At 39.3% G+C, this 25,288-nt stretch overlaps 1 protein-coding gene across 1 annotated transcript in view; it reads right to left on the bottom strand.

Moving 5' to 3' along the window:
• Positions 1 to 3,113: 3,113 nt before the first annotated feature.
• The window catches only part of egr3 (early growth response 3), a 146,866-nt gene continuing 124,691 nt past the window's right edge, over positions 3,114 to 25,288 (bottom strand). Inside the window, exon 7 of the mRNA XM_081349971.1 lies at positions 3,114 to 6,279. Within this exon, the coding sequence (XP_081206097.1) occupies positions 5,165 to 6,279 (1,115 nt within the window). The 3' untranslated portion in view covers positions 3,114 to 5,164. The remainder of the gene's footprint in view (positions 6,280 to 25,288) is intronic.

Consider the following 25,288-nt stretch of genomic DNA (forward strand, 5'->3'; position numbering starts at 1 on the left):
ACACACACTGAGATTCGAATGCGTTTATAATGATTGTAAAATAACCAAATTATTGTAATGATACATATAATCTTAGTTTCGCTTAGTGATTTATTTTCAGCGTTATTTTCGTGCATTCTTTAAAGAAAGCGTAGCCTCGACTGTCAACTGATCGAGAAAACATTCATAAGGTTTTCTAAAATCAGCGTAAAAGTGTTATTACTCGGAGTCGGAAGTTGCTTTTCAAAGCTCTGGGAAGTTTGAGTTCTTCTCAGGTATGTTAGTTAAAGTTGGCCTATGAACTTTGTCTCAAAAGTTTCTCCTAAAAATATTTAGTAGCCTAGTAAGTAAAAGTAAACACATTGTGACACAATGAAGCTCAGGTAACCTTACCTGAGTGCGTAAAATGGTTAAATCTGATGAGAAATGTTGGAGTTCAGGTTGAAATATAAGATTTGTGTTGAGCAATTAAAGACCATCTCGTGTAATGGGTTCTATTTATGAAATATTTCAATGCCCGTTCACATAACTGCGATAATGGCCTTTCACACCAAGGATGGTAACGATAACTGCAATTATAGTTCTAGGCTATAAGTTCTATGAGAATAAGTCCACACTACAACAACACGTAGGAACAATATAGCTGGAATCACTTTCTGAAAATGTTATAGTTATTGTTCTATAGAATTCATATATATATATATATATATATATATATATATATATATATATATATATATATATAGCCTTACATATTAAATTATTTAAATATTATTATTATTTATTATTGTTTTGTAAAGTTTATGCATTCAGACAACCCATGTGGTCATTTATTCTTAATGTTTCCAGTTTGCATGGTTTGTTTTTTACATGTGCAACACAAAAAAGACCATCAAAAATGGATTCAGTTGTATTTTATTCAGGTGTGTATTCAAGTACGCATCAACTGGAAAACATTTAATTTACAACAAAATCAGAAGCCAAGTGAACATTTCCTCTCCACAAAAGGATAACATCAATTAATTTTGTGAACAATTAAAAGACTTTACCACTGGGCCTTATTATAAGGCAATGGAAGTAACAGGAGGTAAAAACGTATCAAAAGATCCTTTCTTCTGCTGAGCTAAATCCCATGGTTGTGTCTCTCACACTCATAAAAGTGACCATGAACAACTCTAAGTGCCTCCATCTGAAAAAAGAGACATGCAAGACATGCAGTAAGAGATACAGTCCAGGAAAAAAAAAGAATACGGATACCAAAATATCAGCCACACAACAAATTATTTATTTGCACACTATAAACCGCAAAAATTATGAGAACGGATGAGCATCAATAAAGATGACTTTCTTCTTTCCCTTCTGTTTTTTTGTTTTTTTTTTGTAGAGAAGATGTCTCTGATCATGTACAGCGCAGTGGACAGCGTCATGGTGAATGTCTTTAATGACCGGCCATAATGAGAGGGTTACAGGGAGCAAAATAATCAGGTAAACAACAGTGAATCAGTGTGTGAAACAGGGCCTGCTTCAGAGCTGACTCGGGCCACATTTACATCTCTGTTCGCTCCTCTGTGCATATTGTTCCAGAGCAGCCAAGCCTGCAAGTTTGGGACAAACAAGGCTGTTCATCCTGGCTCTGATCCAAAGCCGGACGGTGAACAGTCATGCTGAGACCATGACGAGGAGGGGTGGGGGGGTGTTGTTGTGAGACTCGTCACGATATCTATTTACCCCAAAAAACAGATCGACTCCTTAGGAAACGTTCACAAAGTCCTAGATTAAATGCAAATGATGTTGTGACACGGCAATTCATTCTAATGACATTGACTCACATATTAAAAACAAAGGAAAATATGGACATGGAAGCACTCAGCACAGATATACAGAAGCATGCACGCATGCTCAAAACACAAACACACACACACACACACACACACACAAAAGTTTTCCGGAGGTCACGATTGCTTGTTGCTTCACAGAATTTTATGAGGAAGACTTTTACTTGTAGTAGCATATAATAAAATCAGAGTTATGATGGACATTGACTTTTACATTTGCGCACATTCTAATTTCTCTTTGAATCTCTATAAGTTTTCAGCTCCTAATGTAAAAAGCTCTCCTCAAACTGGAGAAACCTACATGCATGCACACAACTCCACCGGGTATCGTATCTGATCTGTAAGAACTGCTTCGCTATTTTTACCGCTGCAGTTTGGCCCTGCATTCTGATGTGTCTTGGCACAGAAATAAAAAAATAAAAAAATAACAGATAAAAAAAAAAGCCAGAAGCTGTTTTTGTATGTATTATTTCTTAAAAACAATAGTTCTCATAGCATGTGTGCTTCAGAAATGAGGATATCTCTCTAAAAAAGGCTGAGGAGGGACCTTGAACAGAACCCGATATTACAGAACCTGATATAACTCAACATTTACACTCTCCAATCAGAAATCTAAACCATCAGCACTGTAATATTCTTCAGTTACACTGAGAGAGGTTAAGAGGTACAAACTAACTTGTGTACACGACTCTGACATTCTGCCATTTCGATGCATTATTCAAGACAATAATGCCAATGTATACATTCAGAATGCTTGTTTAGCTTTCGGCAAATTTCAGCGGTATGTAGATGAGTTTTATGGATCAATATTTGGTTTGTATCATTACCGTTTTGCACCCCAGATAAACACTGCATTTATTTTTTTTATCTCGGATGCAAGAGCTATAACCTGATGAACATTTTCTATATTGCCTATAAGGAGCTGCTTATTTTTAATTAAGGACTGTCACATAATGGTCGAATTATTTCTGTATGTTTAATTATTCAGAATCCAAAATAATCTGTTCTAATAATTATTCAAAAAAATTCTGCCGGACGATACGTTGCGGAAGTTGTTTGCCTAAGATGGCGAGAGCCTACCAAGAGTATGACGTGGAAGATTTTCATTTTTTTGTGGGAATGTAAGCCAAGTGAAGTGTGGATTTTCATTGAAAACTCAATTACATTTGTTAAACATAACTGTAGTAAACTAAATGGTAGTGCTATATATTTCTGATATGCTAAATGATTTGTTTTGTATGCATAGTTTGCTTATAAGGTAATGAGATACACAGATTTTGCTTTGCTTTTTTTCACCAAATAATCTTACTGTTTATTCATTTATTAAACACATCATTCAGTGTGTCCGCAAGTCATCATTTGCAATGTTGCATTAATAACAGTTAATATTTGAGACTTTAAAGAAATGCTGAAGAATGCATCACATTTGACACAGTCAATACTCGATTTTTCCTGCACACACACACACACACACACACACACACACACACACACACACACACACACACACACACACACACACACACACACACACACACACACACTTAAAAAACATTCTGCACTATGTACAGTCACAATCTCAAAAAACAGAAGAAAGAAAGAAAACAAAAATGTAAACACATCTTTTGTTTCAACATTCAGTCAATGTAAAATCTAAGTACGCGGGTGTTTGTGTATGCATTAGCACACACACATGTATACACACGCACACACACACACACACACACACACACACACACACACACACACACACACACACACACACACACACACACACACACACACACACACACATTGTAATACTGAAAGACATTGCTTTGTACATTCCAAGTAGAAAACATGTAGTAATATGTTTGTATAATTATCTGTACAAAACCCCCTCTCGTTCTCGTCGTTAATATTCAGAATCTCTAGGCATGATCCAGATATGAGTAACCGTGGAGATACCACATTACGGTTCTGCCCCTGAGAGCAGTATAAATGTCGAAACTGTTCCCATCCAAAAACATCTTGAATGGCATGCATATAGCAGGCAGGCCTCAGCCGGCAAAAATGCAAAACAATGACTCCTAAGATCAATCCTGCCCAGCGGTGATGCTCACAGGCAAGCATTACCATCGTTTTGGCTGATTTCGTTTTTTTTTTAAAACCGTTTGTACATGTGTGTTAAAATGCGTGCTGAATATATAATGTGCATAAAAAGGGACCCGATGAAGAATATTGGAGGATGAAAGCAGGAAACGCAACTGTCCGGTAAAACAATGACAGTAAGGACAACAAAAGGACGATTTTCACATAGAAATAAAGTAGCTCCCATTGACAGTCTTCATGGTTTGAATTGGATGCATATTGCTGTGGGTCTTCAATCATGACTGATGCAATCTTTTCAGTACTGGCAAAAACATGATATTAGATGCATGCAGGGATACAGGTAGCAAGAACAGAAAGGCGAAATGTTTGGATCGGATCGTTCTACTAGAAGTAGGTTTGCAGAACTGCAGGTTTGGCTCTTTGCGCACTAAATGAAGCGAAACAGGTAAAGGCCACAGCTGTGTCTTAATTTCATCCCTAGAAAGTAAACTTGTGGAAGTGAGCCAGACTGTTCTGTTACTGTTGTTGTTGTTGTTTTTCTTTTTTATTGCACTGAAAGTCCATTGCTGATAACAAACGCCATTCGCATCCCTTAATTGTACAGACGGGATTTCGAAATATTAATATAATGCAGCAGACTTTTAAAGTTCACCTGAAACTCAGTCTCCTTGAGCCTTCAGAGCTCATATAGGCTTTCCCCAAATCAACATCTGAAATGAAGTTATTACAAACAATATTTGTCTGCTGAATTTAAATACATTTGGCACATTCTGTTGAAAAACAACAACAATAACGCAGAAACATTAAATAATTAACAATCATTGAAAAAAAAAAAAAGACTGCAAAACATTAAGCAAATGAAAGTGCACTTTTATCTGACAACTCACTGACAAACCGATATACAAGAAAACTAAAAAAAAAAATAACTGAAAAGCCTAACATCTCAAGAGATTGCTCTGGTCCCCGGAGCTGAGAGTCAAACCCTTATGAAGTGCTCTTTCTGTCGAGTGACCTAACTGCTTCAACCATCATCTTCACCGCCTTCTCCTTCCCATCCATGCAACACTAGTCCACTTATTCCCCACTCGTTTGACCTAAAACAATAGTGGCTACAGAAACATGCCACTGTGATCAATGAAAACCGTAGCAAATGGATGGGTAATGTGAGAGGGAGAGAGTTCAAGAGTCAAGTGTGTTTAAGAGGAGAAAGAAACCGTCACTTTTCTTTTCTCCTCGCAGTCTTACTTGGCGAGTCCATCTCACGCACAAGTGGTGACGGTCATGATATTGGCACTGCTGGGTCCCGCGCTCCCACAGGAACTGGGAGGAGAAGTGTGGCTCCCCCCGGCCCCAGCGCTAGTCCCCTTGTCCGTGGGTTTCTTGTCCTTCTGTTTCAGGTGCACCTTGGCGTGCCTCTTCCGCTCGTCGCTCCGCGCAAACTTGCGTCCGCAGAACTCGCAGGAGAAGGGCTTCTCGCCGGTGTGCGTGCGGATGTGTGTCGTCAGGTGGTCGCTGCGACTGAAGGATCGCATGCAGATGCGGCACTGGAAGGGTTTGTGTCCCGTGTGGATGCGCAGGTGGCGCGTCAACTCGTCGGATCTGGAAAAGCGCCGGTCGCAGTTCTCCGCCGGACAGGCGTGCGGGCGCTCGTGGACGGGCGTTTTGCTCGGCCGGTTGGGGTACTTTCTTGGTCGAATTGGCTTGAGAGCAAGAGTCTGAGAGGGTTGGTGGTGTTGGGAAATGTGCTGTTGCCCACCGAGAAAGCTGGGATGGATCTGTTGCTTATCCTTAAAGGCTCGAATGGTCTCGAGGGGAGTTATGGGAGGTGGGTTCACTCGTATAGGGTCCATGGTTTGGAAGGGTTTATGCTCCATCACCCCTACGTCTCCCTGGTGATGGAAGAGGTTGTAGTCTGGGATCATGGAAAAGAGACTTCCGTCCATGCCCGGTTTGGAGGTGGTGTGGTAGTCGGAGCTCGGGTAGGGTAAAGACGAGGACGTGGCGGGGCTGTGGTGGAACGACACCTGTTCTGGGTATATCTCTCCACAGGTGGAGTAGGCAGGGAGGGGTGGCGCGTAAACCTGATCCATGTCTGACGACTGGCCGCCCATGCTGCCGCCCGACGAAGACGTCTGGGTGGTGATGTTCCCAGGGGACGGTGACACCCCCAGGATTCCCGCACTCACCAGACTGATGATGTTGTTGTCTGGACACCAACCCGAGCCTCCGATGCTGCCTGATGGAGGGGTGTCGAACGCAAACTTGCCCAGGTAGGTGACGGTTTGTCCGCTTCGGCCAGACTGGAAACTCCCGGAGCCGTACTGAATTTCTCCGCTGCCCTTCTCGCCGCCCATCCCCAAGTCCATGATATTATCTGTGGGTCAGAATGGACACGTCAATTCAGACTGCACACCAAAGAGTGCTCAAAGGACTCATGCATGGGAAAGTGACAAGTGGAAAAGTTCTAGGAGTCTCTTGGAGAATATATATACTAATAGACTAACCACTGACTTGACTTTCTCCTGCTCGTTTTATAACTTTATTCTAAAGTTGGTCTCAAAAACAACATCTTGGCATGCCTCTGTTAATCGCCTGTTCCAAACAAAACGAGAAGAATGTGAAGCACATCAGTCCAAATGAAGGCGTGGATATTGATCTTTGACAAAATCAGAAGTGCAAAGCGATTCGAGACTCCAGTGAATATCTCTCACCTCCCTCGCCAACTTATTGTCTTTCTATCACGAAATCTAAATGGCTGCGTATCAATTGTAGGACTGGAACTTACTTGGCTTCTCTGTATACAGCAAGATGTCACGACTGACATCACTGTTACTCTTATACTCTCTCTCTCTCTCTCCCTCTCTCTCTCCCACACCTTTTCAGAGAGATGTCTCTTGACACTTGACGGCTGTTCTAAAATGTATTGTAGTCACTTCAATCACTTCTAATATGTCTGACAAAAGTATGGTGTTGAACACAATACAGTGCTGATCACAACGCATGTCTGAAAAGGAAATATTTTTTTATGATGGCTCACTAAGTTTAGTCTTGTACGTGCACTTACAGCAATCGCAGTGTGTACACCAAATTGTGGCTTACGGTAGAAACAAACAGAATGGAAATTACAGATGGTCCTCGCATCTGTTCAACACACATAGGGTACATGTGTGAAGAGATGCTGTGCTGTGTCTGACGGAAAAGAGTCATTCGGGCAAAAATCAGAGAGAAAGGGAGAAGCGATAAGTAAAAAAAAACAGCAAAAACTGTGTGTGGGGATGCATTTCACACACTTGTTGGGGATCTTTTACAGGGGCGTTTGATAGGACACTTTGTAAGAACATGAAGGGTTTGTCACCTTGACACATTGTGATAAACAGAGATATCAATGAAGTGTGCTTACAAAAAGTTGTCATGGAGTCTCAAAATCTATAGAAAAGAGTAAAATCTACACACAAAAAAATTATTTATAGGCTAGATCACAATAGTGGGAAGCCCATAACTTTTTTGTTTTCTACATTCTATTTATAGATCTACATTCTGAATTTTATATTTCATTTTACATTTTGAGTGAGATGAACTAGTGATTTTAAAAATAAACTCTACTCAAGAAATGCAAGATCTACATGTTTTGAGAATTTTTTCTCAAAATAATCTTTTTTTTTTCCCAAGAACTCACGCATTTGTTGAGGACTAGTTTTCAGCCGGAAGTTAACATTCATGTTTCGAATTCATTTTGATATTTTAATAAACGAAACGAGGTCAATACTCTCCCGCAAGTGTGGGAAGCATCGCCTCTTTTGACCTGCTGAGTGAAAACCACATCAAGAGCTCTATGAAACTCCATCAGAAGACGAATGATCTTATGCTTTCACTCTCAATAATAACTACGATATTTCACAGCTCCTCGCCAGATGATTTAATTTAGCAAATTATTAAGGTATAAGAAGGCTAATTAGGCTACTCCAATAGAAAAAACAGAGCTAAAAATTCCCACGTATTTAGATTTTTTTTCCTGTATTTTTTTGCAGTAACTATTAAAGCTTTTAGCTTAAATATTGTTGATAGTTCAAAAGGTAAAATCAGCGACAATAAGAAAAACAATACGGCTATATAGAAAAATTCTAACAATTCGATGAGCTGACTGGAAGGAATTCCTCAAATTCTGAACCATTATCTTAATCAATAGTCCGCTTTAATTTATATTTTTATTGTTCACTGGATTCTTGTCAAAAATACTGTTCCAGAAAAATGTATAAAGACCTTTTTTTTTTTTTTTTTACTGTGCGGAGAAATGATTTTTTTTAAAGAACACACATTTCAAAGGGTGCGCGAATAAAGTGAAAAGAACACAAAGAACAAGTGTGCATTTGAATTTCAGGCAATAAACCCTTCAGTGCCTGAATATATTTTAATTTAGAGATTTTATATTTCACGTGTTGTGGCCCGAGCTTTTTTAAGACCAAGAGCGCGCTTCTAAACGCCCACCTGCGCGTGCGGAGGGTCAGAAACAGGGTCAATACTGTATAAAGCACTGACTAATCAAAAAGCTTTAAATAATAGAATAACTAAATAGAATATTTAGAACAGAATAGATTATAAGACTGGTGCAATACCACGGGGACAAACCGACATTAAGAGTTTTTTTACGGAATTAAAGCGCACAGTGAAAAACGAAACGGCTTTTGACATTATTTGATAAGATTAAAATATATGAAATATACATTTCACGACTGTGCATGTATTTGGCAGTGAATAACGAAGGGTTTCCGCGTGTCCCGTGACGCGTGGGCTAGAAATGTTAGCTATTACCTGATATTACCTGTCCACACTCATATCACGTGACTGAAACATTTTATCTAGGCTACTTTCACACACCTTCTTTATAGAATACAATTTGGCGACTAATTAAACGAAATTGTATCGCAGAATTACATTGAGAAAATGCGCGTCTATATGGTTGTCTATAAATTAGGCTACAGTGCTCATTCTAATCTTATGGCATAAATACATTTGATTATAATAACAATATCAATATGTAACAGCCATCTCATAAAATAATTAACCTACAAACACATGCCGTTTATTATTATTACTCAGTAGGCTATTTCGGTAGTCAAATGCACTACAAAATAAAGCCTGATCAATCATTTGAACATTTGAAAATCTGTATGAGAGGAGTATAACCTAATTCTGAACACTTTTTTTTTTTTTTTCTTCAAAATATATAATCTCAAATAGCAACTGTTGCAGTATCAGGAGTTCTGCTCTAACTGTAACTCGTACCAGGCGCGCGTTAACAGGTGCTGCGGGGCCGCGCAGCGCGCGTTCAGCGGGCTTCAACACAACTGATGCCGCTCGGATGAACTCGAACCAGCCAACACAACAGGTTACACACTCCAAGAACAGCTCACTGAGGAGAAGTGATTCAAAACTTTTTGCCCTTACCTGTATTCATCTGCGAGTAGTGCGAAATGGAGTCCGGGTTTGTGAAAATGTTCATAGAAGTGGGAATGTCTTCTTCTGGATAGAGACTGTCAGGTATGGTGTTGATTAAACTGCTCATGGTAATAGGGATCTTGTCCGCTAGTTTACCTGTCATAGCAGTTCTTCAGTCTGTCATTAATGAGCACGCACAGGTGTTCCGTACCGATCAATCTCCAGTCTTCTGAAATCTCTCGAAAAGCGTCAGAAAGAGATCTCAATCCCTTTGAAATTGTATCCAAGCGCGCGACGAGCACCGCGCAGATGTCTCTTCACGAGGTTTTGTAAATGGTTTCTGTGAAGTGTTATTGTCTCAGGAGCAGTAGATGTTGAGATGCTGTTGGTTGTGGTGATTGCACAAGTGTAGAGCTGCTCACTCTATTGCGAGCACAGGGAACTCCAACGCTTTCTTGTTCAACAGGGGGACGGAACAACCGCGTGACGTAGGTGACCATATATGGACACACAAAGCTAGACGGCCGCTCCACGTCACATGGAAGCTCCTCATAGTGGAACATTACAGTCGGTAGCAGGAGATAAGTGTTCGGTGGAGCAGTGAAGGGACATTTTCATCGGGTTAGGTGACAATTGGACCCGACGAAGAGTAAAACTGGTTTAAAGACATATTTTGAGCATGGATGAGCGGCGCGTGACTGCGTAAACCGGGAAACTTTTAAACTACACTGCAGAGGACGCACCTGAAGCTGCATTTATACCACGGAAAAGTGCATGGTTTCATGCAAAAGCCGAATAAATGCATTTACAAAAGATGTTATGAGATTAATCATTTAAATATAAAATTATAAAACGGCGATGATTAAAAAAAAATATATATATATTTTTTAAATATATAGGCTGCTGTCTTGACTAGAAAAGTTTTAAGTCTTCAACGATGCTGCACCATTTGCACACAAGCACATAGCAGCATCAGTGCCGAACACTGTAAATAAAAAGTTGCTGCTTTAAATATTTAAGTAGGCTACAATAAACTTGAATGTTTAAGTCATTTCAACTTAATTGACATTAAACTGAAATCTTGTATAACTACTGAAAAAAAGTTCTTCACTTATCTTGACGAGTTAAAGCAATGTAAAAACACACGTTGTCATAACTTATTGATCATTTAATTTGTTACATTTTAATAACTTAGCAACTCAACTGTGTTAAGATGCCGTAAGAGCATTTTATTAAAGTACCCTCTTAAATAACATAGCTTAATTATAATAATATATTATTTAAAGGTTACACCAACATATCCACTTTTGCAATATGGATGGATAAACTCTTCCAGATTAAGATGGCAAGACATTAGATGTATACACAATGACTTGTCATTTTGCATGTGCTTTTCTTTTCTCATCTTTGCCTCTGTCAAAAGAAAGAGATTTTTTTTATTTATTTTTTAACCTCATAGCATGTAAGATTGCACAATATGTGTCTTGATTACAAATTATTATTTTATTATTACAAATGATAGGCTATTCCAATGCAGTTTACTATAGCATATGGTCAGAGTGGGCTGTCAGACTGTCCACGTAAAGGTCATAAATCCGTGAGAATAGATTATCATTGAGTGATCAATGGAGACTGTTGTTTGTGCTCAATAGTTTCTGTTGCCACTTAAATAAAAAATCAAAGCCTAAATGAATCATTTGTAAACGTCAACTAAAGTGGTTTAAGCAACTGACTGCAACAGATGCTCAAGACCAGAAAGAAGCAACAGTGACTGAGTCTGGGTTCTACAAAGACTGTAACTGCCAGAGAGTTAATCGCGTGTAAATACTGCAGGCGCGCGGCAAATCTGTAGGCTTGGCTTTGGCCTCGAGCGCCAAGTTCGCCACTGAAGTGGAAACTCCAAATAAGGGCTTGATCCGGCCACGCCCCTCGCTGCCTGTATATGGTTCGCAAGTTTCCGGTTAAGAGCTGCAAAGTGGAAAAGCGATCGGAACCCGCAGCCATTAAAGGAACCGCAGAGGGCAAAACGTCATGGGTCGTGTTTCACCAAATTAGAAACCTGGGAGAATATATCTTATCTGCGACTTTTAGAAGTAATAAAAAAACTGTCCCTTGTTGCAAATTGTTGACTTTGTTTAGGGAGAATAACAGTGAAGGGGAAACACAGATCTCGCAGCCGGTGGTTCACACAAGATTTATACGACCCCTGAAACAGATTTTTTTTTTTTTTCATATAAACTAATCAAATATTATTTGACATAAGTAAACTTTAAATTAAACAAGCAGTTTGATAGACATGTCATGATTAAAATGTATAATCATTAATATTTACAAATATCACTGAAAAACAACAACAACTTTTGCTATACTTAGAGCAAAATAAGATGACATACTTGTCTGTGTGTAATCCAATTAGGAAGCCAGGGTGGCCCATGAGATTTCCCACGTGTCCAACTAAAATTCCTCGCTCCTCATCCAAGCCAGTCACAGGCACAGCGCTCCTATTACCCACCGAGAGTAGAAATCCAGGCTGCCATGCATGCGCTGAAATGCTCAGAAGATGCTGATGCAATAGACAGAGTGATGAGGTAACAATTTGTACCCGAGACCCGGTTGACATGTGTGTGTTGGCCTCGATCCCTGATAAATTATGTACCAAAAATATGTTCAAAATAATAACTTCATACCCCCCACTCCAGGTGCCAGAATTGATACAAACTTATGTACATCGCAGTTATACACATACATTTCAAACAGTATATCCATAGTTTTACCATTTAAAACCAAAGTTTGTTTGTGTAATTTTATTTCAAATAAATGCAATTTGATATTTTGTTATGGAAGACATTTATACCTTTTTAAGCGTGACTTAAAGGGATAGTTCTGTCATAATTTACTCACCCTAAAGTTGTTCTAAACCTGTATGAGTTTCTTCTGTTGAACACAAAAGAAGATATTTTGAAGAATGTTGTTGGACCCCATTGACTTCCATGGGGAAAAAATACTATGGAAGTCAATGGGGTCGGTCAACTGTCTGGTTACCGACATTCTTCAAAATATCTTCCTTTGTGTTCAGCAGAAGAAAGAAACCCACACAGGTTTGAAACAACTTGAGGGCGAGCAAATGATGACTATCCCTTTAAGTGCCTATATACTTTTCGAGGCATATGCACATATCCACATAAAGACAATTCATTGGGCGCATTCATCCAATGAACAACTCCCTCAATTAACCTCATTACTGGGGATAGTAATCCCCAACAACCACACGGCTGCCAAATCAACAACACTCCATTCTGAACTCTGGAATTATCCATCTTGGCTTTGGATACATAAACAGTGTAGTAGTATTAGCTGACAGATATGGCCTAATGAAGTAGAAATGGAGTGTGTGGGAGGGGGGTCTGAATCATGCTGTGTGTTCTGGGGGCCACAATAAATAAACATAGAGACTGACACACACTCGAGGGGGACTCCAAAGGCTAAGCTCTACTCAATTGGTGAGATGCTACGTGTGTGTAGGTGAGCTGCTAAAATGACGCTGTGGATCCGTCATTAGGGGATTCTAAGGGGATCTCCCTTCAACTCCTACTTTATATCCTAGATATGAATATGATCTGATCCAATCAGAATGGGAATGTGTTAAGAATGAGCCAAGAATGTTGGCAATGCTACAGGCCGTCTCTTAGGCCTTGGTGTTAAGAAGTGTTTCGGTTGATCGGATCACAAGTAGACGAGGGAGACGCATTCCCGTTACACCTGGTGTTTTAATCCGTCTCTTCTGTCCACTTTCAACCGCTTCTGTCCTGATTTCTTCGAGGGGAGGGTCTATGGGTGGGTAAATGTATGGGCTTTTTAAGATCTTGATCCGATCAACCAAAACACATCTAATACCAGGTGTAAACAGGGCCTAAGGTACGCTTAAAAATCTGGTGTTGTCACATTAAATCAAATGGCTATGAATTGATATTCTTGAAAGATATTTCATAGGCTACTAAAATGAAGTCTCTATTCATGAGCACTGTGTCTATCACCATATTACTGTTTTTATTTGGAAAGATAAAGTTAGAACAATCTGATTTTTGCAGCATCTGTTTATGCAAGTTTCATTTTGTAAATGAGAACTCTGTCATTCATACCAAATGAGGAAATACACACATACTTCAAGTGGCCTGGTGGCAGCAAGTACTGAAAAAGAGAATGGAGACTTACTAATTTGAATATCACTTTTTATAGACTAAAATAGAGGAAGTAAACAGTCTATTTCCACTGACTGGACCCATGACGTGTACCAGCACCAATGCTGAGACTGCCAGTGTTCATTCAGCAGTGCAGAACAAGAATATACAAAACAAACAATGATTTTCATACGGCTAAAACTTGGAAACATAACCATAATACAGCCGTTTATCAACCGTGTTGAGGCCCCCCATTGTCAACAGCATTATTTGAAGGTTCTTTTAACACATAATCTAGCTAATTCACAGGATAAAAAGTAAGGATACGTTTTTTTTGTTTGTTTTTTATATATATTTTTGCTCACAATTTCTACACGCTAAAATAACTTGACATAACTAGACATTTGTATTTAAAAATGCTTTAACATTTGGTGTAGAAATCACAAATTGAACTTTTTTAACAAAAATTCCCAGAGAATTATATTTTTGATGGAATTTCATTATTAGATCGATATTAGTTAATTATAACTGATAAGGAGCGATTGCTGCTGTACCTCAACAATATCCAAATATAATAGCTTAACTGATAAGCAACATAAATCACTCTGTACTTACAGAAACATTTTGTTCATCCTCCTGAAATGAATCTGGAAAGACCCTAAAGTCAGGTGGCAAATCGCTGATCACAAAAAAAAAAAAACACAAAAACCCTAATAAATACACTATAAATAAATTCTGACCTTCTAAATGTTCCCAACCGTCACATCCTTATGGCCGCTTTGGTGGAAAATCATTCATTGCCCACACTTATCTCCTCAGCGCCTGATGCCAACTGTTCTTTCAGGGATGCAAAACGGACAAGGGAATTCCCTTTGCATAGGAAAAGCGTGGTCTGTCAGGGCACTTTCCTAAGGGAAGCCTTGGAGTCCAGACTGGAAAAACTGCTCTACACCTGTCGAGCTCCTCTTGTTTTTATTTCCACAACTATTGTGAGCGAACACACCGTACAATGAATGATTGACATGAGTCTGACCATGGAACGGTTACAGGCTGAAAAGGACTACCCTCGTGCATTTTGCATGTAGGGATTCCGGGGAAGCGTTCGCTTATCCTAGATCTTCATCTCGCTAATTTCAATATGCGGCGGAAAAATACAAGGCATCAACGGGTGTATAATCAAATTAGTTGTGTGTCTTTCCAGGCTGAGCGAGGGGCATTTCCAGTTGCTGTTCCTCGCTGCTATTACGTGCCAGAGCCGAGGCTTATTCCTACGGGCTGATAGGAAGATTATTCATATAAATTCTGGAACACTTATTTAGGGACTGTCAGATGGTTGAGGACAGCGTGTACTGTAGCCTACAGTGCTTGTGGGACAGCATGCAAAGCAATGGTTCAAGCATGTGTAAAATACAAGATAGACTTAAAAAACAATGAATGTGGAGGAAAAGACTGTATGTACATCAACATTATCTTTAATAATTGTTAATTATGGATAAATGCGTGATGCTGATGCTTATTGAGTATGTGTTCATGTGCAAGTAATATGTCAGAATGTTGGAAAACTGCACACACACACACACACACACACACACACACACACACACACACACACACACACACACACACACACACACACACACACACACACACACACACACAGACAGACAGACAGAGAGAGAGAGAGGGGGGGGGGTTCTATTAATTCAAAACCATTTGAGCCTAGTAAATAAACAATGAGTTCAGTTGGTAATGTTTTTTTTGTTTTGTTTTTTTGTGGTAATGTCTGCAGTTCAGATTAGTCTAAAACAGCATCTCATCTTATCTATGTGCTTTCAGTATATTTAGGAAATGTTTTATCTCGACATAGGTGCATATAATAACTTTGAGTTTTTACCCATTTAACTCAAGTTTCAAAACCCCACCATCCAAAAACACACCAAAAAAAAGTTGTTTGTCAATCCAATTCAACCAAGTCTGCTCCTGTCCAGGTTTTGTTTAATCCTGATCCTGGAGTTTAGCTCTAACCCTAATCAAACACACCTAAACTAGCTAATCAAGCTCTTCAGGATCACTAGGGCTGAATCCGAAACCTGAATAGGGCGCTATTTGAGGGGACAGCCATTTGTAGTGGTGTCCGAAACCATAGTGGACGTAATTGAGTGCACTTCAATCCCATATTGCACCGCAATAACCGATGTACGCTCAACAGCCGTCCGAATTCGCTCACTCCTTTTCACCTACTCCTTCAAGTGAACAGTATTAGTGGACTAATGTAGGGATTAGTGAATGGTTTAGGGGGCGATTTCGGATTCAGCCTAAATACTTCCAGGCATGTGTGTTTGGTCAGGTTGGAGCTAAACTCTACAGGACGTTGGCCCTCCTGGATCAGGATTGAACAGTCCTGATTTAGTGAGTGTAAACACTCACTCACACCTTTAATTTCAACATATAATGTTGTTCCTCAACTTGCTCTGCATCCCAGAAAAATTGCACCAATATGCAACCAAATATACGTTTAATCAAATTTATTCTATATAGTGTGTGTCACGATCAGGTTGTGTAAACACACACGAAGATGAAGATGAAGATGAAGATGAGAGTAAATAGGCAATAATAATTTAATAATCCACACAGGTTAAGTCCAACATACAGTTACACGATCCAACACAACCACAGTATAGACGAGACCAGACAAAGACACACAAACAGAACTGAACTTAATATACTGAGAGGATAACGAGATGATTGATTAGTGGCAACAAACTAATGAAGGAAGAACGGTACTGACTGAAAACAAGAGTCCATGTGCTGTGAGAGTGTGTGACAGTTTGTAGTATGGAATTTTTAACATATATATTTGATTTATTTAACGTTATAATACATTCACTGGTGCCAAATTATATTCGTATGTTGCATATTAATCATATTCTTCATGTACTTTCATTTTTATTTTGTTCGTTTTCTAGCAAATATATGTATACTGTAGAATATATAAAATATTACACAATATTATTAATGAAAGGGTTACTTTGTAATTGTGCTTTTCTGAGAATTAAAGTCGGTATGAAGCGGGAATTATGGTAGTTTCCTTATTTTCCTTATTGTGACGTATATCCGAGTGAAACGGCTTCTCGAACAAGAACATTTTTTAGGGCTGGACTTGATTTTGTTCATGGGGAATTGATTGGATGGTTGTGGTTTGCTATTGGTGGATCTCATGTGAGTGACAGGTTGTCCCGCCCTCACGCCAGTAAACACATAATCAGAGAAGAGAAGCGATTTTGTTTAATGAATACGAGGGCACATAAAATAATAATAATTAATAATAAATACAGCAATATTCCATTAAATATGACATTTTTTGATTTCATGGTGACTTTAAGTGCCCGAAATGTCCCTCCGATTTAACCCCTACCTATGATATCTGTCAAAAAGTAGGGACATTGTATGTGTAGTATTCAAATACTAAATTAATAAAAAAGAATCACTTTCAGAACCTTTAACCTTTATGATCTGACCTTTAACCTCTACAATAAGAGATGTCTCACGGCTGATCTACTTTCACTACCTGTTGACCTTTAAAAATATTAATTAATCTGAAAATATTTGCTTATTTGACTAGTGCGGCATCTCTGACCTTTCACTGCTACCGATCCTTTAGAAGATTGAGGAACTGAGTGTGTTTTTGTTGTGTGTGTGTGTGTGGAGGAGAGACCACTGAAGTCTGAGAAAATAAACAAATGCAAACAGGACAAACTGATCAATGCTCTTCTGAGTTCATGCAGGGGACATGTGAGACTCACCAAAGACTGGCTTAACCGGCACAAAGACCTGCAGGAGCCCTGTGTGTGTGTGAGTGTGTGTGTGTGTGTGTGTGTGTGTGTGTGTGTGTGTGTGTGTGGTGCTCGCATACGGGGTATGTGAGATAAATGATCTGCCTGTCTGTGAAAGTACGAATGCATGTGAGAGTGTGCCACAGCGTGTGTGTGTGTGTGTGGGTGCGTGTGTGTGTGTGTCAGATGAGACGCTATTGCCTGGTCAATTAAACCACTATCTTACATTGATCATATCCACATCAAAGTACCTTCCTTAAATCCTGGCCCTTTTTTCCAGACATCTGGTGTATTGATATCAAACTGTCCTCTGAGACAGAACTGCTCGACTGAAGCCAATAGTTTTTTTTTTTTTTCCAGAGAGCTTTTGTGACCTAACCTCACACACCCAGGAGTGAAGCGAAGAGGGATAACATGCTATAGACATTTTGAAGCTGTTAGGGACTTCACACAATACAGCTCGACAATGCACTGTAATGATGCATCACGATGCACAATACAACAATTAAAGGGATAGTTCACTCTAAAATGAAAATTAAGTCATCATTTACTCACCCTGGTGTTGTTCTAATGCCGTATTTCCTTCTTTCTTTTATGGACCACAAAAGGAAATTTAAAAAATAAATGTCCCTCTTGCGCTCATCCATATAATGGCAGAGAATAAGCGATCAGATCAGATTTTTTTTTTTTAAGACGCAAACGTAAGAAGAAATTGAACGTATTAAATTTAGGTTTATAATGTTTTAATGTTTTCAATGGCTTTAAGGTCAGGGGACTGGAGGAGTCACTTGAAGACTTCAAAATGCTGAGCTTGAACATGATCCTTCACAGGATTATCATCATGTTGTAAAACACACATTTGCTCTTCAAACAGTTCCTCCATACTTGGCTACATTATGTTCAGCAGGATTGCCAATTATTGGTCTTTTATCCTTCCAGCACGTGCGTCCCCAGTACCAGTATGTTTCCCCTGCCGTGTTTAATAGCGCATGCATTCGGTATTAAAACACTCCAGTCATCTCCTACAAACCTGACACCATCCAATGATAGGTTGTTAAATCAAATCTAAAAAAAAAACAAAAAACCCTCAAATCTTACTGAAAATCAAAATTATGCAAATTATGTTCTTTGGGAAATGCTAGGTGTTTTTTTTTTTGTTTTTTTTTCTTTACTGGTACACAACGTCACTGTTAGCTTACAGTTCAATATGAATTTCTCATCCAGGTCTTCATGAAGGTGCTCCCACGTTTGGGTGATTTTCATTTGGGTGATTTTTTACTTTACATTCTTCACAGTAGTGCTCTCACTGCGCTCTGAAATAACTCTGTAGACATTTACATCCTGCATATGAGCAATATCCAAAACCGATTGACCAGATTTAGCCATTTTGACAATATCCTCCTTGCATGGTTGCAGAGGACGGCTCCTTCTACCATCTGGCCATTTTCACTAAAAAACATCTAATAATATATAATACCTGCCACATAGTGATTTATTAAATTATAGGCTGAGAATAATGAGTTCAAGATTACCATGACCACTTCAGTTTGGCATGTTTCATTGCATCATGACAAAATATACAATTGAAACATGGAATGAATACATTAGTATCCATCCATCCATTAGTACACTCCAGGGACAACTTAACGACATGCACACAAAATATTTAATTAATATTTAATAAAAAGTTTCAATAACGTGCAAAGATAACATCCTTTTCACTTTAGGCCACTACTATATATGTGTATGTGTATGTACACATACACATGTATAGTAGTGGCCTAAAGTGAAAAGGATGTTATCTTTGCACGTTATTGCAATATATATATGCAAATGCTGTGTTAATAAAAATATATGTCTGGTGTAAATTTAAACTAGTTGTTTGTGAAATTGTCTGCCTTTGTTTTGCATGTCTATAATTATTACATAAGCCTGCGCAGAAATAGCGCTCTATGAAAATGCTTTGCCCAATATAAACGAAAAGTTACTCAGGCGAGACAAAACCTGCTGCACCGAAAACACACTGAGAGGTGCATTTATAAAAAGTCAGTTTCTTTAACCGTGAACGTGTGCATACGTACAACCACAGCACACACACACACACAGGCTTGTCGTGAACCTGTGCCCCTTGAGTCTGGCCTGAAGTAACATGCGGAGAGTATTTTGGTGGTAGTTCCACTGTGGCTTCCGGCTGAGCTGTGGCTCAACACCCCGTCTCCCCCCCCCCTTCAGTTCCTCTATTGCCCCTGACGTACTTCCTGCCTCCAGTTTCACTCTTTCCACACACTCTTTCTAATGTGTGACAGCACTGAAGACACTTTCACACCTCTGTTTCTGTCCATCTTTTCTCGATCCTCTGCGCACACATATACTTCACATTGGCATGAAGTCATCATGTGCCTAAACCTCCACTGCACGTCTGACCTCAGAGCTCAAACAGCGTTACTGTTGGTGTGTGTGTGGTGTTGAGCTGTCTGGAAGAGTCCAGGCCTGCTCTCACTGCCAAAAAAACAGGAATGCTAAACTACGGTGGTTTGTAACTGAGGTTGGATTATGTAAGAAAGTCAGAGAAATAGACTGTCCGTTTCAGGGAGAAACAGGCAGGCTGTGATGGTATGTGTGTGTGTGTGTGTGTGTGTGTGTGTGTGTGTGTGTGTGTAGGACACGTGGTTGGATTTTATCTTGTCTTTGTGATGTTTAAGGGTGGATGTTACAGTTCAACAATATGCATGTAAGACATACAATGTGACAGTGTTATTCATATGTATTCCATTGACAGTCTACGCAACTACCACTTTGACACTTCAAAAAGTTCATAAAGAGAATTGAGCGGTTTAGTAATTTTTCTGATGAGACTCGATCGCTTTATGTGATGAACAGAATTAATTTAGGCTTTTATTCACATATAAACATTCATCAACACACACATCAGTTGTGGTAAACAGAAGCTCAAGGAAGTTTGCGTAACGTGCGAGAACCAATGAAGTTCATTCTCGTGTTACGCATCACCTTTGAGCTTCAGCAAGAACCAATGAGGTTCATTCTCGTGTAACGCATCACGTTTGAACTTCTGCAAGAACCAATGAGGTTCATTCTCGTGTTACGCATCACGTTTGAGCTTCAGCAAGAACCAACGAGGTTCATTCTCGTGTAACGCATCACGTTTGAGCTTCAGCAAGAACCAATGAGGTTCATTCTCGTGTTACGCATCACGTTTGAGCTTCAGCAAGAACCAATGAGGTTCATTCTCGTGTTACGCATCACGTTTGAACTTCTGCAAGAACCAATGAGGTTCATTCTCGCGTTACGCATCATGTTTGAACTTCTGAAAGAACCAATGAGGTTCATTCTCGTGTTACGCATCACGTTTGAACTTCTGCAAGAACCAATGAGGTTCATTCTCGTGTTACGCATCACGTTTGAGCTTCAGCAAGAACCAATGAGGTTCATTCTCGTGTTACGCATCACGTTTGAACTTCTGCAAGAACCAATGAGGTTCATTCTCGCGTTACGCATCATGTTTGAACTTCTGAAAGAACCAATGAGGTTCATTCTCGTGTTACGCATCACGTTTGACCTTCAGCAAGAACCAATGAGGTTCATTCTCGTGTTACGCATCACGTTTGACCTTCAGCAAGAACCAATGAGGTTCATTCTCGTGTTACGCATCACGTTTGAGCTTCAGCAAGAACCAATGAGGTTCATTCTCGTGTTACGCATCACGTTTGAGCTTCAGCAAGAACCAATGAGGTTCATTCTCGTGTTACGCATCACGTTTGAGCTTCAGCAAGAACCAATGAGGTTCATTCTCGTGTTATGCATCACGTTTGAGCTTCAGCAAGAACCAATGAGGTTCATTCTCGCGTTTCGCATCACGTTTGAACTTCTGCAAGAACCAATGAGGTTCATTCTCGTGTAACGCATCACGTTTGAACTTCTGCAAGAACCAATGAGGTTCATTCTCGTGTTACGCATCACGTTTGAGCTTCAGCAAGAACCAATGAGGTTCATTCTGTTGTTACGCATTACGTTTGAACTTCTGCAAGAACCAATGAGGTTCATTCTCGTGTTACGCATCACGTTTGAGCTTCAGCAAGAACCAATGAGGTTCATTCTCGTGTTACGCATCACGTTTGAACTTCTGCAAGAACCAATGAGGTTCATTCTCGTGTTACGCATCACGTTTGAGCTTCAGCAAGAACCAATGAGGTTCATTCTCGTGTTACGCATCACGTTTGAGCTTCAGCAAGAACCAACGAGGTTCATTCTCGTGTAACGCATCACGTTTGAGCTTCAGCAAGAACCAATGAGGTTCATTCTCGTGTTACGCATCACGTTTGACCTTCAGCAAGAACCAATGAGGTTCATTCTCGTGTTACGCATCACGTTTGACCTTCAGCAAGAAGAACCAATGAGGTTCATTCTCGTGTAACGCATCACGTTTGAACTTCTGCAAGAACCAATGAGGTTCATTCTCGTGTTACGCATCACGTTTGAGCTTCAGCAAGAACCAATGAGGTTCATTCTGTTGTTACGCATTACGTTTGAACTTCTGCAAGAACCAATGAGGTTCATTCTCGTGTTACGCATCACGTTTGAGCTTCAGCAAGAACCAATGAGGTTCATTCTCGTGTTACGCATCACGTTTGAACTTCTGCAAGAACCAATGAGGTTCATTCTCGCGTTACGCATCATGTTTGAACTTCTGAAAGAACCAATGAGGTTCATTCTCGTGCTACGCATCACATTTGACCTTCAGCAAGAACCAATGAGGTTCATTCTCGTGTTACGCATCACGTTTGACCTTCAGCAAGAACCAATGAGGTTCATTCTCGTGTTACGCATCACATTTGACCTTCAGCAAGAACCAATGAGGTTCATTCTCGTGTTACGCATCACGTTTGAACTTCAGCAATTGGTTTGTTCTCGTGCATCAAACAGGTTCGGTTGAGCTTCTGTTTATGTTCGCTGATCAAAGTTTAAATGTGAATAAAACACTAACTTTGATGGATGGGGATGGGTGTTGGGTGCTCTCAGATTCGCCACTGCTTTTAGGGGTAAATAAAGTACACAGATGTTCCTTTTGAAAGGGTAGATGGTGCACATTTGTCCTTCTAATGTACTGTACCAGTGACAAGTTGTTGTATCCCCTAAAAGGTACCATCTTTGCAAGGTTTTTTTTTATTATTTTTTTTTTTTGAAGGCATCATATTTCTACCTTGTTTTACCCAAACTCTAAGCTGGCATCACATGTCCTTTTGAGGAAACGCCAATGACAGAATCAGTGTACTGAAAAACTCATCCAAGATTGTGGATGAGTGAAGAACAATGCAGATTATGTATATAATATTTAAACAAGTACAAATACATTTTAATAACTCATAAGTTTTGGGAGAGAAATAATGCAGACACTGGACAAGGATGAATCTTTCCAGTGTGCATGTGTCAAGCACTTGTTTTCCTGCACGTTGGCAATTTGAGTCGACTTTGAAAGGCTATGTCATACTTTGGCTTAAAGCACAATGGCTTTAATGTTCTACTATGCAACTTTTAGGTGTAAATAAGGTATACAGTTTTCTCTTTAAGGGTATTGCCCCAGTGACAAGCTGTTTCACCCCTAAGGATACAATGTCTGCATATTTTCTGCTATGTGGAGCCAGTTTAAACAACTTCCATTGTTACGATGCCTTAGAAGGCGGTTCCCTAAGCAGTCGGCTGGCAGCGAGGCAGCACACTAGGTTTTGGAACAGAACTAGAGAGTGAGAGACGTTCTCAAAACACACTTTGTGGGATAGTCGATTTCATTTCCATTAATATGCACAACATTTCATAGACATGCTGCTCACATTCAGAATCTTGAAATATAAATATGGCTTTTATTCAAAGTTCTGTGATATCACTTCAAAACACATTTCTACAAGTTTCAATTCAAACATGAGGAAACAACACAGTGTTGTCTTTTATCAGTTAAATATTATCCTAAACACTGATGTGCAATGTGGTATTATGGGATCTAATATCAGAACTAGGCATAGAGTGTAGTCCAGAGGTCAAAGTTCAGTTGCAGGTTGGAGGGTTTCTTTAGTCCTTGTGGTTTTGGGTGAGGAACTGAAGTGAAGCCACTGGGCCAGCCAGACCAAACCTCTGAACGAATGCCTGCAGATCCCAGTTACCTAGAAAACAGCAGGGAGGCCTCTCATTGCTCTTGATCATGACTGTAAAGTGTGCTTCTGCCTCACTGTCTGCATGACAAACGTTTCTACATGACCCACTCCAACATCCTGTTTCAATAAGAAAATTAACACAGGAATAGAAAGATGCAAATTATTTCATGTCTTTCTTTCACTTAAATGTGCCACAAAAAAAAAAAAAAAAAAAGTTTCCTAAAATGTATTTCATAATTAGTTTATGTAAATCAAATAAATAAAAAATAAATAAAATACATTTATTGTACTACTAATATTATCATTATTATTACTACTGTTTTTAAGTCTTTATTGCTGTACATAAATCAATAACACATTATTATTGTCATTATTTGTTTATTTTCTTTACTATACATAAATCAATACAATTATTGTTATTGTTGTTGTTACTATAGTTTTTTTGTTTCTTTTTTGCTGCACATAAATAAATCAATACATTTTTGTTGTTATTGCTATTGTTTTTATCAGTTTCCTTTTTGCTGTACATAAATCAATCAATCAAGACATTATTATTGTTATTTTTTGTTATTACTTTTTATTTGTTTCATATTTCCTATAAATAAATAAATAAAAGAAACATCATAGAGAAAAGTGTTTGGCACTATAATGGCCTTTATAACGGATGCCTGGCCTTTTGTCACAACATTCGAAATTCCACACAATGTCAGTTGTATCGTGTGTCCCTTTGATTCCTGTCTGCACTTATCACAGGTTTTCAGCGACTGAGCCACTCGGGCTAAACATTTCGATGTGGTTGTTACAAATGGTAAATGAACGTGTTTAATGGAGAATCTTGTAATGGCGCACGTGTCTCAGGGCCTTGGTGGGCTGTGAATCACTGCAAGCGTCTCATCTCGAAATAAAACACACAGCCTGTCACAGTGCTGGAGGTGGCAACATGAGAGAGAGCGTTTTGGCAGGACAACCAGATAAATACCAGACGTAACTCCGGCTGCTATGACAATATCACTTCTCCAAATCCGGCAATAATCACATTCCTAAAAGCAAATGTGAAATCACAATTTGGAATAAAGCGCCAACAAACTGCGTCCAAGACTGACAAATGTAAAGTTCTGAATTTGGAGGATCTTTAATTGGTGTTTGGTTTATATCAAGCGAATTGCAACGGGTGATATCTTTGTAAAACTAGATGAAGTCTATGAGTTGTTGAGAGATTTATTCAATAAATAATGTACTTTGAGCCTCCAGCCAATTAAAAGTCAATTGTAGAACAAAAGCAGATCAGCCACAATACCCGTTTAATATCTAACATTTCTTCCTCTATCAGCGCGCACTGGCGGAAATGCAATCGTGGTGAGAGGGAAACCCCGTCCATGCACACAGCACAGCACCACATCCTGGAAACATCAATGTGAGTGTGTGTACACTTGTTTGTATGTTTGAATGCAAGTGGGTGTGAGAGTATGCAAGTGTGAATTTAAAGGAAAATGTCATAGTCGCTTCCCCCGCTGGTTGTGGCCACTTTATGGCTCACCAGACACTGTCTATGAACAACCGGTGTACCAGTCGACATTAGATGTATGCATTTTTCCACATGCTTGAATCCAAAGCAATTCAAGGTATGTAGACTTCAGCAAGTACCCTAGGAATTAAACTTGAGACCCACAAATTTGGATACTACACACTTAAAGGGAGAGTTCACCCAAAATGATCCCCATTTACCCTTGTGAAAAGGAAAAGTGCACTTGATTGTACTGAATGTAGTTTAT

Source organism: Scardinius erythrophthalmus (assembly GCF_964197995.2).
Source record: "Scardinius erythrophthalmus genome assembly, chromosome: 20".
In the NCBI taxonomy this organism is placed as follows: Eukaryota; Metazoa; Chordata; class Actinopteri; order Cypriniformes; family Leuciscidae; genus Scardinius; species Scardinius erythrophthalmus.